The sequence below is a fragment of the Oncorhynchus kisutch genome, unplaced genomic scaffold (assembly GCF_002021735.2).
Source record: "Oncorhynchus kisutch isolate 150728-3 unplaced genomic scaffold, Okis_V2 Okis03b-Okis08b_hom, whole genome shotgun sequence".
In the NCBI taxonomy this organism is placed as follows: domain Eukaryota; kingdom Metazoa; phylum Chordata; class Actinopteri; order Salmoniformes; family Salmonidae; genus Oncorhynchus; species Oncorhynchus kisutch.
The window spans coordinates 10834245-10851699 of record NW_022261980.1 but is presented as its reverse complement, the minus strand read 5'-3'; the positions used below and the strand labels follow the sequence as shown (position 1 = coordinate 10851699).

The following is a 17455-nucleotide window of genomic DNA, read 5'->3' as shown; positions in this document are numbered from 1 at the left end:
CATCCCTGGTCATCCCTACTGCCTCTGATCTGGTGGACTCACTAAACAGAGAACATCCCTGGGCATCCCTACTGCCTCTGATCTGGAGGACTCACTAAACAGAGAACATCCCTGGTCATCCCTACTGCCTCTGATCTGGTGAACTCACTAAACAGAGAACATCCCTGGTCATCCCTACTGCCTCTGATCTGGAGGACTCACTAAACAGAGAACACCCCTGGTCATCCCTACTGCCTCTGATCTGGTGGACTCACTAAACAGAGAACATCCCTGGTCATCCCTACTGCCTCTGATCTGGTGGACTCACTAAACAGAGAACATCCCTGGTCATCCCTACTACCTCTGATCTGGTGGACTCACTAAACAGAGAACATCCCTGGTCATCCCTACTACCTCTGGTCTGGTGGACTCACTAAACAGAGAACATCCCTGGGCATCCCTACTGCCTCTGATCTGGAGGACTCACTAAACAGAGAACATCCCTGGGCATCCCTACTGCCTCTGATCTGGAGGACTCACTAAACAGAGAACACCCCTGGTCATCCCTACTGCCTCTGATCTGGAGGACTCACTAAACAGAGAACACCCCTGGTCATCCCTACTGCCTCTGATCTGGAGGACTCACTAAACAGAGAACATCCCTGGTCATCCCTACTGCCTCTGATCTGGTGGACTCACTAAACAGAGAACATCCCTGGTCATCCCTACTGCCTCTGATCTGGTGGACTCACTAAACAGAGAACATCCCTGGTCATCCCTACTGCCTCTGATCTGGTGGACTCACTAAACAGAGAACATCCCTGGGCATCCCTACTGCCTCTGATCTGGTGGACTCACTAAACAGAGAACATCCATGGTCATCCCTACTGCCTCTGATCTGGTGGACTCACTAAACAGAGAACATCCCTGGGCATCCCTACTGCCTCTGATCTGGTGGACTCACTAAACAGAGAACATCCCTGGGCATCCCTACTGCCTCTGATCTGGAGGACTCACTAAACAGAGAACATCCCTGGGCATCCCTACTGCCTCTGATCTGGAGGACTCACTAAACAGAGAACACCCCTGGTCATCCCTACTGCCTCTGATCTGGAGGACTCACTAAACAGAGAACACCCCTGGTCATCCCTACTGCCTCTGATCTGGAGGACTCACTAAACAGAGAACATCCCTGGTCATCCCTACTGCCTCTGATCTGGTGGACTCACTAAACAGAGAACATCCCTGGTCATCCCTACTGCCTCTGATCTGGTGGACTCACTAAACAGAGAACATCCCTGGTCATCCCTACTGCCTCTGATCTGGTGGACTCACTAAACAGAGAACATCCCTGGGCATCCCTACTGCCTCTGATCTGGTGGACTCACTAAACAGAGAACATCCCTGGTCATCCCTACTGCCTCTGATCTGGTGGACTCACTAAACAGAGAACATCCCTGGTCATCCCTACTACCTCTGATCTGGTGGACTCACTAAACAGAGAACATCCCTGGTCATCCCTACTACCTCTGGTCTGGTGGACTCACTAAACAGAGAACATCCCTGGGCATCCCTACTGCCTCTGATCTGGAGGACTCACTAAACAGAGAACATCCCTGGGCATCCCTACTGCCTCTGATCTGGAGGACTCACTAAACAGAGAACACCCCTGGTCATCCCTACTGCCTCTGATCTGGAGGACTCACTAAACAGAGAACACCCCTGGTCATCCCTACTGCCTCTGATCTGGAGGACTCACTAAACAGAGAACATCCCTGGTCATCCCTACTGCCTCTGATCTGGTGGACTCACTAAACAGAGAACATCCCTGGTCATCCCTACTGCCTCTGATCTGGTGGACTCACTAAACAGAGAACATCCCTGGTCATCCCTACTGCCTCTGATCTGGTGGACTCACTAAACAGAGAACATCCCTGGGCATCCCTACTGCCTCTGATCTGGTGGACTCACTAAACAGAGAACATCCCTGGTCATCCCTACTGCCTCTGATCTGGTGGACTCACTAAACAGAGAACATCCCTGGGCATCCCTACTGCCTCTGATCTGGTGGACTCACTAAACAGAGAACATCCCTGGGCATCCCTACTGCCTCTGATCTGGAGGACTCACTAAACAGAGAACATCCCTGGGCATCCCTACTGCCTCTGATCTGGAGGACTCACTAAACAGAGAACACCCCTGGTCATCCCTACTGCCTCTGATCTGGAGGACTCACTAAACAGAGAACACCCCTGGTAATCCCTACTGCCTCTGATCTGGAGGACTCACTAAACAGAGAACATCCCTGGTCATCCCTACTGCCTCTGATCTGGTGGACTCACTAAACAGAGAACATCCCTGGTCATCCCTACTGCCTCTGATCTGGTGGACTCACTAAACAGAGAACATCCCTGGTCATCCCTACTGCCTCTGATCTGGTGGACTCACTAAACAGAGAACATCCCTGGGCATCCCTACTGCCTCTGATCTGGTGGACTCACTAAACAGAGAACATCCCTGGTCATCCCTACTGCCTCTGATCTGGTGGACTCACTAAACAGAGAACATCCCTGGGCATCCCTACTGCCTCTGATCTGGTGGACTCACTAAACAGAGAACATCCCTGGGCATCCCTACTGCCTCTGATCTGGTGGACTCACTAAACAGAGAACATCCCTGGTCATCCCTACTGCCTCTTATCTGGAGGACTCACTAAACAGAGAACATCCCTGGGCATCCCTACTGCCTCTGATCTGGAGGACTCACTAAACAGAGAACATCCCTGGGCATCCCTACTGCCTCTGATCTGGTGGACTCACTAAACAGAGAACATCCCTGGGCATCCCTACTGCATCTGATCTGGTGGACTCACTAAACAGAGAACATCCCTGGGCATCCCTACTGCCTCTGATCTGGTGGACTCACTAAACAGAGAACATCCCTGGTCATCCCTACTGCCTCTGATCTGGTGGACTCACTAAACAGAGAACATCCCTGGGCATCCCTACTGCCTCTGATCTGGAGGACTCACTAAACAGAGAACATCCCTGGGCATCCCTACTGCCTCTGATCTGGAGGACTCACTAAACAGAGAACACCCCTGGGCATCCCTACTGCCTCTGATCTGGTGGACTCACTAAACAGAGAACATCCCTGGTCATCCCTACTGCCTCTGATCTGGTGGACTCACTAAACAGAGAACATCCATGGGCATCCCTACTGCCTCTGATCTGGTGGACTCACTAAACAGAGAACATCCCTGGGCATCCCTACTGCCTCTGATCTGGTGGACTCACTAAACAGAGAACATCCATGGGCATCCCTACTGCCTCTGATCTGGTGGACTCACTAAACAGAGAACATCCATGGGCATCCCTACTGCCTCTGATCTGGTGGACTCACTAAACAGAGAACATCCATGGGCATCCCTACTGCCTCTGATCTGGTGGACTCACTAAACAGAGAACATCCCTGGGCATCCCTACTGCCTCTGATCTGGTGGACTCACTAAACAGAGAACATCCATGGGCATCCCTACTGCCTCTGATCTGGTGGACTCACTAAACAGAGAACATCCCTGGGCATCCCTACTGCCTCTGATCTGGTGGACTCACTAAACAGAGAACATCCATGGGCATCCCTACTGCCTCTGATCTGGTGGACTCACTAAACAGAGAACATCCCTGGGCATCCCTACTGCCTCTGATCTGGTGGACTCACTAAACAGAGAACATCCATGGGCATCCCTACTGCCTCTGATCTGGTGGACTCACTAAACAGAGAACATCCCTGGGCATCCCTACTGCCTCTGATCTGGTGGACTCACTAAACAGAGAACATCCATGGGCATCCCTACTGCCTCTGATCTGGTGGACTCACTAAACAGAGAACATCCATGGGCATCCCTACTGCCTCTGATCTGGTGGACTCACTAAACAGAGAACATCCCTGGGCATCCCTACTGCCTCTGATCTGGTGGACTCACTAAACAGAGAACATCCATGGGCATCCCTACTGCCTCTGATCTGGTGGACTCACTAAACAGAGAACATCCCTGGGCATCCCTACTGCCTCTGATCTGGTGGACTCACTAAACAGAGAACATCCATGGGCATCCCTACTGCCTCTGATCTGGTGGACTCACTAAACAGAGAACATCCCTGGGCATCCCTACTGCCTCTGATCTGGAGGACTCACTAAACAGAGAACATCCCTGGGCATCCCTACTGCCTCTGATCTGGTGGACTCACTAAACAGAGAACATCCATGGGCATCCCTACTGCCTCTGATCTGGTGGACTCACTAAACAGAGAACATCCCTGGGCATCCCTACTGCCTCTGATCTGGTGGACTCACTAAACAGAGAACATCCATGGGCATCCCTACTGCCTCTGATCTGGTGGACTCACTAAACAGAGAACATCCCTGGGCATCCCTACTGCCTCTGATCTGGAGGACTCACTAAACAGAGAACATCCCTGGGCATCCCTACTGCCTCTGATCTGGTGGACTCACTAAACAGAGAACATCCATGGGCATCCCTACTGCCTCTGATCTGGTGGACTCACTAAACAGAGAACATCCCTGGGCATCCCTACTGCCTCTGATCTGGTGGACTCACTAAACAGAGAACATCCATGGGCATCCCTACTGCCTCTGATCTGGTGGACTCACTAAACAGAGAACATCCCTGGGCATCCCTACTGCCTCTGATCTGGTGGACTCACTAAACAGAGAACATCCATGGGCATCCCTACTGCCTCTGATCTGGTGGACTCACTAAACAGAGAACATCCATGGGCATCCCTACTGCCTCTGATCTGGTGGACTCACTAAACAGAGAACATCCATGGGCATCCCTACTGCCTCTGATCTGGTGGACTCACTAAACAGAGAACATCCATGGGCATCCCTACTGCCTCTGATCTGGTGGACTCACTAAACAGAGAACATCCCTGGGCATCCCTACTGCCTCTGATCTGGTGGACTCACTAAACAGAGAACATCCATGGGCATCCCTACTGCCTCTGATCTGGTGGACTCACTAAACAGGTGAACATCCCTGGGCATCCCTACTGCCTCTGATCTGGTGGACTCACTAAACAGAGAACATCCATGGGCATCCCTACTGCCTCTGATCTGGTGGACTCACTAAACAGAGAACATCCCTGGGCATCCCTACTGCCTCTGATCTGGAGGACTCACTAAACAGAGAACATCCCTGGGCATCCCTACTGCCTCTGATCTGGAGGACTCACTAAACAGAGAACATCCCTGGTCATCCCTACTGTCTCTGATCTGGTGGACTCACTAAACAGAGAACATCCCTGGTCATCCCTACTGCCTCTGATCTGGTGGACTCACTAAACAGAGAACATCCCTGGTCATCCCTACTGCCTCTGGTCTGGTGGACTCACTAAACAGAGAACATCCCTGGTCATCCCTACTGCCTCTGGTCTGGTGGACTCACTAAACAGAGAACATCCCTGGTCATCCCTACTGCCTCTGGTCTGGCGGACTCACTAAACAGAGAACATCCCTGGTCATCCCTACTGCCTCTGATCTGGTGGACTCACTAAACAGAGAACATCCCTGGTCATCCCTACTGCCTCTGATCTGGAGGACTCACTAAACAGAGAACATCCCTGGTCATCCCTACTGTCTCTGATCTGGAGGACTCCCTAAACAGAGAACATCCCTGGGCATCCCTACTGTCTCTGATCTGGAGGACTCCCTAAACAGAGAACATCCCTGGTCATCCCTACTGTCTCTGATCTGGTGGACTCACTAAACAGAGAACATCCCTGGTCATCCCTACTGCCTCTGATCTGGTGGACTCACTAAACAGAGAACATCCCTGGTCATCCCTACTGCCTCTGATCTGGCGGACTCACTAAACAAGAGAACATCCCTGGTCATCCCTACTGCCTCTGATCTGGCAGACTCACTAAACAGAGAACATCCCTGGTCATCCCTACTGCCTCTGATCTGGCAGACTCACTAAACAGAGAACATCCCTGGGCATCCCTACTGCCTCTGATCTGGCGGACTCACTAAACAGAGAACATCCCTGGGCATCCCTACTGCCTCTGATCTGGCAGACTCACTAAACAGAGAACATCCCTTGGCATCCCTACTGCCTCTGATCTGGCGGACTCACTAAACACAAATGCTTTGTTTGTAAATTATGTCTGAATGTTGGTGTGAACCCCTGGCTTTCCATAAATAAATAAAAAACAAGAAAATGGTGTAATCTGGTTTGCTTAATATAAGGAATTTGGAATGATTTATACTTTTACTTGTTATACTTTAGTATGTTTTAGCACAGATATGTACTTTGGATACTTAAGTATAATTTTAACCAAATACGTTTAGACTTATACATAAGTAAAATTTTACTGGGTGACTTTTACTTCACTCATTTTCTATTAAGGTATCTTTACTTTTACTCAAGTATAACAGGTACTTTTTCCACCACTGATGTCCAGTATCTATCCTTCATGAGCCACTAGGTGTGTTTGACTGTAGAGTCAGTTTCTCTGTGCGTGCCGTGCAGTGTGCTAACAGGGTAGAGCCGTGGGCCTGTAGCCAGGAGAGTAGCTACCTCAGCTGAACTCAGGCCTCGACTGACATGGACTCAGACGCTACTGTACTTCAACACAGCCTCACAGTAGATGGTGTTCCAAAGATATGTCACCAGATCAAACACACCTACTTCACACCAAACATAAAGACATTCTACACACACACACACACACACACACACACACACACACACACACACACACACACACACACACACACACACACACACACACACACACACACACACACACACACACACACACACACACACACACACACACACACACACACACACACACACACACACACACATCACCAGTCTCTTCAACTAAAACCCTGGAAAACACACTACAGAGTATTCTAGAACCCTAAAGACAGCCGGATCACTCAAACACTAAGCCCATACACACAACCATAATAACACTACAATCCAAAAACCAAGTCCAAATCCTCCTCACCGCCACCCTCCCATCCCCCACACACACTACTGAGAACCCAGACACACACAGACTCAAAGGCAAACCCAAAACTTGAGTGATGTCCGCTGTCCTGCTTTTCAGCCTGAGGGAAGAGCCTCTTCATTGATTGACTATGTTAGTTTTAGGCTGAGCTCCACAACACCTGCTCAGACAGCAGTGTGAAGCTGCCTGTTTGTCCTGGAGTCCCGGTGTGACTTGATCAAGGCAGCCTGTCTGGAAGGCAAACAGTCACACCGAAGTGAGGACAAGCAGACCCGTTAAGAGGCGGGTAAACAGTCATCAGCGTGACATCATTGTCCCAAACACTATCTAGCGCTAGTCTGCGGCTAACAGCCTGCTGATAAAACAGGATATGCTGTGTGTTGGCTGCTGAGGGCAACCAGAAAGAACCAGGATGGGGGGGCGAGAGAGGAGGGAAGGGGGGGGGGGGGGGGGAGAGGGGGAGAGGGGGGGGGGGGGGGCGAGAGAGGAGGGAAGAAGGGGGGGCGAGAGAGGAGGGAAGAGGGGGGGGGAGAAGGGGGGACGTGTGAATGTATGGAGTGGATTGTAATGGTGTTAGGGTAGAGAGGGAAGGAGGAAAGAGCTGAAATAGCAGCAGACCTGGGTGCAAATACATGTGCATTTGAGTATTTATTTAAATACTTTTTTCTGTGTATTTGAGTATTTTCAAATAAACAGCCCAAAACAAGTACTTTTATTTGAGGATTTGAATGGTTATTTGTAAAAATAAAAATAATTTAAAAAATGTAGACCAAAATGTATGTGAAAGTACTTTCAAATGTTTCAAATGCATGGGGGTTAAATGCATGGGGGTTAAATGCATGGGGGTTAAATGCATGGGTTAAATGCATGGGTTAAATGCATTCGAGTCAGTGCATGGGTTAAATGCATGGGTTAAATGCATGGGTTAAATGCATGGGGGTTAAATGCATGGGGGTTAAATGCATGGGTTAAATGCATTCGAGTCAGTGCATGGGGTAAATGCATGGGGTAAATGCATGGGTTAAATGCATGGGTTAAATGCATTTGAGTCAGTGCATGGGTTAAATGCATGGGTTAAATGCATGGGTTAAATGCATGGGTTAAATGCATGGGGGTTAAATGCATGGGGGATAAATGCATGGGTTAAATGCATTCGAGTCAGTGCATGGTTTAAATGCATGGGTTAAATGCATTCGAGTCAGTGCATGGGTTAAATGCATGGGTTAAATGCATGGGCTAAATGCATGGGCTAAATGCATGGGTTAAATGCATGGGTTAAATGCATTCGAGTCAGTGCATGGGTTAAATGCATGGGTTAAATGCATGGGTTAAATGCATGGGTTAAATGCATGGGTTAAATGCATTCGAGTCAGTGCATGGGTTAAATGCATGGGTTAAATGCATTCGAGTCAGTGCATGTGTTAAATGCATGTGTTAAATGCATGGGTTAAATGCATGTGTTAAATGCATGGGTTAAATGCATGTGTTAAATGCATGTGTTAAATGCATTGAGTCAGTGCATGGGTTAAATGCATTGAGTCAGTGCATGGGTTAAATGCATTGAGTCAGTGCATGGGTTAAATGCATTGAGTCAGTGCATGGGTTAAATGCATTGAGTCAGTGCATGGGTTAAATGCATGGGTTAAATGCATCGAGTCAGTGATTTTCAGTATTTGTTTTATACTTTCCAAGTCTATTTACAAATACATTTCAATTTTCAACTACTTGTTTTTTGTTTGTTTTTAATATCTGAATACTTGTTTTGAAAAGTAATGAAAATACCTGAACTGGTATTTGAACCCAGGTGTGGTAGCCTATACCAGAATGTAGGTATCTGTCAATATAGTGGGTCGTTCCGCTGGTCAAAAACACTCCTACAAACAACGTACCCACCTGGAATCTCTTCTTAGCGACAAAATAGCGCATCCGTAGGATCACGTGGATAGCTGCTCTGTGACTCCCCTGCAGCCTGTGTGAGGGAGATGGCTATGAGGGATTTTTTTATAGTAATCAAAATGTATTCACACTCCTTTACTTTTTCCACATTTAGTTGTGTTATAGTCTGAATTTAACATTTATTTAAAAATAATAATAATAATAAAAACTGTGTCACTGGCCTACACACAATACCCCATAATGTCAAAGTGCACTGGCCTACACACAATACCCCATAATGTCAAAGTGCACTGGCCTACACACAATACCCCATAATGTCAAAGTGCACTGGCCTACACACAATACCCCATAATGTCAAAGTGCACTGGCCTACACACAATACCCCATAATGTCAAAGTGCACTGGCCTACACACAATACCCCATAATGTCAAAGTGCACTGGCCTACACACAATACCCCATAATGTCAGAGTGCACTGGCCTACACACAATACCCCATAATGTCAGAGTGCACTGGCCTACACACAATACCCCATAATGTCAAAGTGCACTGGCCTACACACAATACCCCATAATGTCAAAGTGCACTGGCCTACACACAATACCCCATAATGTCAGAGTGCACTGGCCTACACACAATACCCCATAATGTCAGAGTGCACTGGCCTACACACAATACCCCATAATGTCAGAGTGCACTGGCCTACACACAATACCCCATAATGTCAAAGTGCACTGGCCTACACACAATACCCCATAATGTCAGAGTGCACTGGCCTACACAATACCCCATAATGTCAGAGTGCACTGGCCTACACAATACCCCATAATGTCAGAGTGCACTGGCCTACACAATACCCCATAATGTCAGAGTGCACTGGCCTACACAATACCCCATAATGTCAGAGTGCACTGGCCTACACAATACCCCATAATGTCAGAGTGCACTGGCCTACACAATACCCCATAATGTCAGAGTGCACTGGCCTACACAATACCCCATAATGTCAGAGTGCACTGGCCTACACAATACCCCATAATGTCAGAGTGCACTGGCCTACACAATACCCCATAATGTCAGAGTGCACTGGCCTACACAATACCCCATAATGTCAAAGTGCACTGGCCTACACACAATACCCCATAATGTCAGAGTGCACTGGCCTACACACAATACCCCATAATGTCAAAGTGCACTGGCCTACACACAATACCCCATAATGTCAGAGTGCACTGGCCTACACACAATACCCCATAATGTCAAAGTGCACTGGCCTACACACAATACCCCATAATGTCAAAGTGCACTGGCCTACACACAATACCCCATAATGTCAGAGTGCACTGGCCTACACACAATACCCCATAATGTCAAAGTGCACTGGCCTACACACAATACCCCATAATGTCAAAGTGCACTGGCCTACACACAATACCCCATAATGTCAAAGTGCACTGGCCTACACACAATACCCCATAATGTCAAAGTGCACTGGCCTACACAATACCCCATAATGTCAAAGTGCAATGGCCTACACACAATACCCCATAATGTCAAAGTGCAATGGCCTACACACAATACCCCATAATGTCAAAGTGCACTGGCCTACACACAATACCCCATAATGTCAAAGTGCACTGGCCTACACACAATACCCCATAATGTCAAAGTGCAATGGCCTACACACAATACCCCATAATGTCAGAGTGCACTGGCCTACACACAATACCCCATAATGTCAAAGTGCACTGGCCTACACAATACCCCATAATGTCAGAGTGGAATTGTGTTTTTCTATTTTTGTTTACAAATGAATTAAAAATGAAAAGATGAAAAGTCTTGAGGCAATAAGTATTCAGCCCTTTTGTCATGACAAGCCTGAATACGTTCAGGAGTAAAACAGTTTCTTAACAAGTCACATAATAAGTTGCACGGACTCACTCTGTGTGCAATCATAATATATTTTGGAATGACTACCTCATCTCTGTACACCACACAAACAAGTATCTGTAAAGTCCCTCAGTCGAGCAGTGAATTTCAAACACAGATTCAACAAAAAGGACCAGGGAGATTTTCCAATGCCTCACAAAGAAGGGCACCTATTGGTACTATAAAGGTACAGGTGTCCTTCCTAACTCAGTTGACAGAAAGGAAGGAAACCGCTCAGGGATTTCACCATGAGGCCCATTGTAACTTTAAAACAGCTACAGAGTTGAATGGTTGTGATAGGAGAAAACTGAGGATGGATCAACAACATTTGTAGTTACTCCACAATACTGATCTAAATTACAGCGTGAAAAAAAGAACGCCTGTACAGAATATATCTATTCCAAAACATTCATCTGTTTTCAACAAGGCACTAAAGTAATACTTCAATACAATGTGGCAAAGCGATTCACTTTTCATCCTAAATACACAGTGTTATGTTTGGGGAAAATACAATAGAACACATTACTGAGTACTACTCTCCATATTTTCAAGCTTACTGGTGGCTGCATCATGTTATGGGTATGCTTGTAATTGTTAAGAACTGGGGAGTTTTTCAGGATAAAAAATGTAACTGGCGCTTAACACAGGCAAAATCCTAGAGGAAAACCAGGTTGAGTCTGCTTTCCACCAGACACTGGGAAATTAATTAACCTTTCAGCAGGACAATAACCTAAAACACAAGGCCAAATATACACTGGAGTTGCTTACTAACTATCCAGGAATATTCTCAAGTCAAAACTAGTTAAGTAAACCATACAGTCACAAGGAAATTCATTTGTACAGCACCCTACAACAGTGGTTCTCAACTGGTTTTGCCCGGGGACCCAAATTGAACCAGGTCGTCTCAGTCGCGCCGCAATATTGGAATCGCGATAAATAATCACCAAAATACAATCTGGAAAACGATATTTGTATTTTCAAATGCTATATTGATAGTAAATGTAGCAATTATATGACAAGGGAACAACATTCCCAACTCTTTCATTGTCAATAATACCATTTTGCCCTTATGAAGAATGTTAATAAACTCATTGGCTTGAGACCACAAAATCAACAAACACAGCACTGATAATAGCTCTATATTGGAAATACTGTGATTGAAGAAAACATTTTCAGAAATTAAATTACTCATAAAAAATATGTGTTATCATGTCTACACACTTTCTCCTTGTTTTAAGTTATTTGAGTTCAGAGTATTTCTTCATACCTTATTATTATATTTTATACTCCCATGACTCACTCAAAACCTCCCTTGACCAAAATTTTGGTTGCGACCCACCAGTTGAGAATCGCTGTCCTAGAGCATGAGGGTAATTCTGTAGCTGAAGAGTGTCAGGGTGTGTCAGCATAAATGCTGCCTAAATATGACCCCGGCCTCATTTCTTCTGAATAAACAGATGGAGCCAGATTGAGACGGGGCCATTCCCTACAGACTACACTTCCAGCAGAGAGTTTAGGTCTGATTATCCAATGAGGCTTCATTCACAGCAATCACTGCCCACTGGACACAGACAAGTTGAACGTTTGGTTTTGATTTACATTTGGTTGCGTTGTAAACTAACGTCAAATAAATATAAAATTTAAAAAAAAAAATAGTCTTATGTCATTGGATTTAGGTAAACATTGTTGGTGAAAAAGACACAATTCCCTTATCTTGGCTTTTTGCAAAACCAATCAGTTTTCCACAGTGATTGAACGTCATCACATAAACATTTTTCAGGTTGAAATTATGTGGAAACAACATTGATTCAACCACTTTTTGCCCAGTGGGTGTCAACTAAGTGGTTTTGCAAAATACAGTAAATAAATATATTGATGAATATGTACAGTGCCTTGCGAAAGTATTTGGCCCCCTTGAACTTTGCGACCTTTTGCCACATTTCAGGCTTCAAACATAAAGATATAAAACTGTATTTTGTGAAGAATCAACAACAAGTGGGACACAATCATGAAGTGGAACGACATTTAGTGGATATTTCATATCCACTTGATTACACACAGGTGGATTGTATTTATCATCATTAGTCATTTAGGTCAACATTGGATCATTCAGAGATCCTCACTGAACTTCTGGAGAGAGTTTGCTGCACTGAAAGTAAAGGGGCTGAATAATTTTGCACGCCCAATTTTTCAGTTTTTGATTTGTTAAAAAAGTTTGAAATATCCAATAAATGTCGTTCCACTTCATGATTGTGTCCCACTTGTTGTTGATTCTTCACCAAAAAAATACAGTTTTATATCTTTATGTTTGAAGCCTGAAATGTGGCAAAAGGTCGCAAAGTTCAAGGGGGCCGAATACTTTCACAAGGCACTGTATGTGGCTCAGAAACACTTATGTTTTATACTCAATGTCTCTGTCATTTGCCTCTGATAAAGTGGCTCAAAAAACACGGGTGGTTCCAAAACATCAGTGGATCGGTCTTTGAGTGTCGTTGTGAACACTAAGCCCAGAGTGGTGCTTTAACTAAGTGGTGGATGGTCCTGGTGCTTAGCATCCATTAGAGGGAACCTGTACTCTCTCAGGCCTCATCACCCTGATAGAACCTGTACTCTGTAAGGCCTCATCACCCCGATAAAACCTGTAGTCTGTCTGGTCTCATCACCCCGGTAGAACCTGTAGTCTGTCTGGCCGGTAGTCTGTAGCCTGTAGTCTGTCTGGCCGGTAGTCTGTCAGGCCTCATCACCCTGATAGAACCTGTAGTCTGTCAGGTCTCATCACCCCAATAGAACCGGTAGTCTGTCAGGCCTCATCACCCCGATAGAACCGGTAGTCTGTCAGGCCTCATCACCCCGATAGAACCGGTAGTCGGTCTGGTCGCATCACCCTGATAGAACCGGTAGTCTGTCAGGCCTCATCACCCTGATAGAACCTGTAGTCTGTCTGGTCGCATCACCCCGATAGAACCGGTAGTCGGTCTGGTCTCATCACCCTGATAGAACAGTGAGGGAGCCAGCAGCACACCACTCTGATCTGGGGAGGACTGAGAAAGGGAACTGGGGACATCCACCATAGAGGAAGAGGAATTGAAAGGGGGGGGGGGGGTGACTGGGTAGGCAACTAATAGTCTATTTCAATCTATCGTCCCTGCACTCTTGCAGTAATCTTACCACCCCTACACAACCATACACACCAAGCCTAAATCTAGAAGACCATGCACTAACTTTTCCCCCTAGCCTGGACAAACACCCATGGATGTAATCCTGCCTTCTCTCTCTCTCCATCTCTCCCCCTCTTTCACCAAAGTGACACTTGGGTGACAAGAGGAGAAATGACCTTGATAGTGTGGGTCTGGACTGTGTCTGTCTGTCTTTCTGTTTGTTTGTTTGTTGGGGACAACAACAAGGCAGGCATATGAAAGGAGCTGAAAGTGACAGGAAAAGGTCATGTCATTACTGGTGTCAACACCCTGGTCTAAACAGCCACTCCCTCTCTCTCTGATCTCAGAGCAGCTGACACTGTGATCGTCACAATGCTAGATGAGGACCTGTGGCAAGCAACGTTGACTCCTCCTACTTTCTTTAAGCCAAAAACAACCCAGATGAGTTAACATCTTTGATTTGACACGTTATGAATGTCTATAGGTGCTACTCTATCTTCATACTAGTAGCTGTTAATGACCGAGGGGAGTCTTAAACCAAACTACAAACAGCAGCACTATCACAAAATGGCCGCCCCCTCCCCTGCTATCATTGTGCTAAAGATTATGGAGTCATCTTGGCTGTTATCTACCAGGGAGCTGAACAGTAGCTGCCTGCCAATCATTCCTCTCCAGTGCCCTCCCCTGATGGGAAAGAAAAGAGCTACCTCCTCAACTGCCCACCACTGCAATCAGGATAAGATAAACAGGAACCTTATCTTGTTGGTCAAAATACACCACATGTTAACTCATCAAAACAATTGCAAGAAACATTAAAGGCCAGTAGGAAGATCCAGGAACGTTTTACAAATCTCAAATAACTGCTGTGTCATCTGAGCAAAATCTGCCCATAATAAGCCTGCATCTATCTATCTATAGCCAGTAGCTAGTAGACACCCATTGTTGGAGTCACAGGCCCCAATAAACCAATGATATACCTTACTGTACCTGACAGTAGCCTATCAGGGTAAAACCATTAGCCTATAACACACAGAGATCACTAGAGGACCTGATGTCATAGATCCTCATAGTTACACAGTGTGCTGATTATGGCAGCCATTTTAGTGAAGGATAAATCAGTCTAATATGCCTAGAAAGTGATTATAATTTTTTTTAAACAATTTTGTACATTTAACCTTTATTTAACTACGCCAGTCAGTTAAAAACAAATGATTATTTACAATGACGGCCAAATCTGGATGATGCTGGGCCAATTGCAAGTCAAACTAAATGCATGCTCTTCAACCGATCGCTGCCTGCACCTGCCCGCCCGCCCAGCATCACTACTCTGGACGGTTCTGACTTAGAATATGTGGACAACTACAAATACCTAGGTGTCGGGTTTGACTGTAAACTCTCCTTCCAGACTCACATTAAACATCTCTAAACCAAAATTAAATCTAGAATCGGCTTCCTATTTCGCATCAAAGCATCCTTCACTCATGCTGCCAAACATACCCTCGTAAAACTGACCATCCTACTGATCCTCGACTTCGGCGATGTCATTTACAAAATAGCCTCCAATACCCTACTCAATAAATTGGATGCAGTCTATCACAGTGCCATCCGTTTTGTCACCAAAGCCCCATATACTACCCACCACTGCGACCTGTATGATCTCGTTGGCTGGCCCTCGCTTCATACTCATCACCAAACCCACTGGCTCCAGGTCATCTACAAGTCTCTGCTAGGTAAAGCCCTGACTTATCTCAGCTCACTGGTCACCATAGCAGCACCCACCCGTAGCACTCGCTCCAGCAGGTATAGCTCTCTGGTCACCCCCAAAGCCAATTCTTCCTTTGGCCGCCTCTCCTTCCATTTCTCTGCTGCCAATGACTGGAACGAACTGCAAAAATCTCTGAAGCTGGAGACTCTTACCTCCCTCACTAGCTTTAAGCACCAGCTGTCAGAGCAGCTCACAGATCACTGCACCTGTACATAGCTCATCTGTAAATATCCCATCCAATCTACCTCATCCCCATTCTGTATTTATTTATTTATCTTGCTCCTTTGCACCCCAGTATCTCAACTTGCACATTCATCTTCTGCACACCCTACCATTCCAGTGTTTAATTGCTATATTGTAATTACTTCACCACCATGGCCTATTTATTGCCTTACCTCTCTTATCCTACCTCATCTGCACATGCTGTATATAGACCTTTTCTACTGTATTATTGACTGTATGTTTGTTTATTCCATGTGTAACTCTGTGTTGTTGTATGTGTCAAACTGCTTTGCTTTATCTTGGCCAGGTCGCAGTTGCAAATGAGAACTTGTTCTCAACTAGCCTACCTGGTTAAATAAAGGTGTTCTCAACTAGCCTACCTGGTTAAATAAAGGTGAAATAAAAAATAAAAAAATTACAAATTGTGCACTGCCCTATGGGACTCCCAATCACAGCCAGATATGATACAGCCTGGATTTGAACCAGGGACTGGTTTAGATCGCTGCATCACTCGGGAACACAGTGGTCCCTGCTTGTTTAATTAAGGAGCATTGTTGCCGTGCTGGTTTCAAGGGGTTTAGCAGGCAATGGGGCAGAGAGAGGGTCCCAGTTAATGATGTCCCTGCATGCAATAGCCAGCCTGACCCATTACCCCACTGTTTAGTATGGAGCCTTCAGGGACAGGAACTCAGCCTCATTTACACCACTTTTCTCACAGAGGTCTATATCACAGTGGCTTTCACCTTGCCCATGATACGCATACTATGCAAGTGCGTTTGTGTGTGTTTTTGAGTGTGTGCGCATGCGTCTTTGTGTCTATCTGTGTGTGTCCTCAGGGAGCTAAGTCTTCAGGTATCAGACAAGGTTAGTCATCATCAAGAGAGTTGCAACCGCTGTTACAGTAACTGAGGCTCAACCGCTGTTACGGTAACTGAGGCTCAACCGCTGTTAGGGTAACTGAGGCCCAACCGCTGTTACAGTGAATTAGGCTCAACCACTGTTACAGTGAATTAGGCTCAACCGCTGTTACAGTGAATTAGGCTCAACCGCTGTTACGGTGAATTAGGCTCAACCGCTGTTACAGTGAATTAGGCTCAACCGCTGTTACGGTGAATTAGGCTCAACCGCTGTTACAGTGAATTAGGCTCAACCGCTGTTACGGTGAATTAGGCTCAACCGCTGTTACAGTAAATGAGGCTCAACCGCTGTTACGGTAACTGAGGAGCAACAGCTGTTACGGTAAATGAGGCTCAACCGCTGTTACGGTAACTGAGGAGCAACAGCTGTTACGGTAAATGAGGCTCAACCGCTGTTACGGTAACTGAGGAGCAACAGCTGTTACGGTAAATGAGGCTCAACCGCTGTTACGGTGAATTAGGCTCAACTGCTGTTACGGTGAATGAGGCTCAACCGCTGTTACGGTAAATGAGGCTCAACCGCTGTTAGGGTAACTGAGGCTC

At 46.2% G+C, this 17455-nt stretch overlaps 1 protein-coding gene across 4 annotated transcripts in view; it reads right to left on the bottom strand.

Annotated features, from left to right (window-relative positions):
- kcnq1.1 (potassium voltage-gated channel, KQT-like subfamily, member 1.1) overlaps nucleotides 1–17455 on the bottom strand; it is a 63452-nt gene that overhangs the window by 7235 nt on the left and 38762 nt on the right. For 3 of the 4 annotated variants that reach the window (XM_031812741.1, XM_031812738.1, XM_031812740.1), the window contains one exon: nucleotides 8919–8994. In XM_031812741.1, the coding sequence (XP_031668601.1) occupies nucleotides 8919–8994 (76 nt within the window). Of the gene's footprint in view, nucleotides 1–7185; nucleotides 7257–8918; nucleotides 8995–17455 lie in introns of all 4 variants that reach the window. The other variant, XR_004206724.1, reaches the window with a different exon arrangement.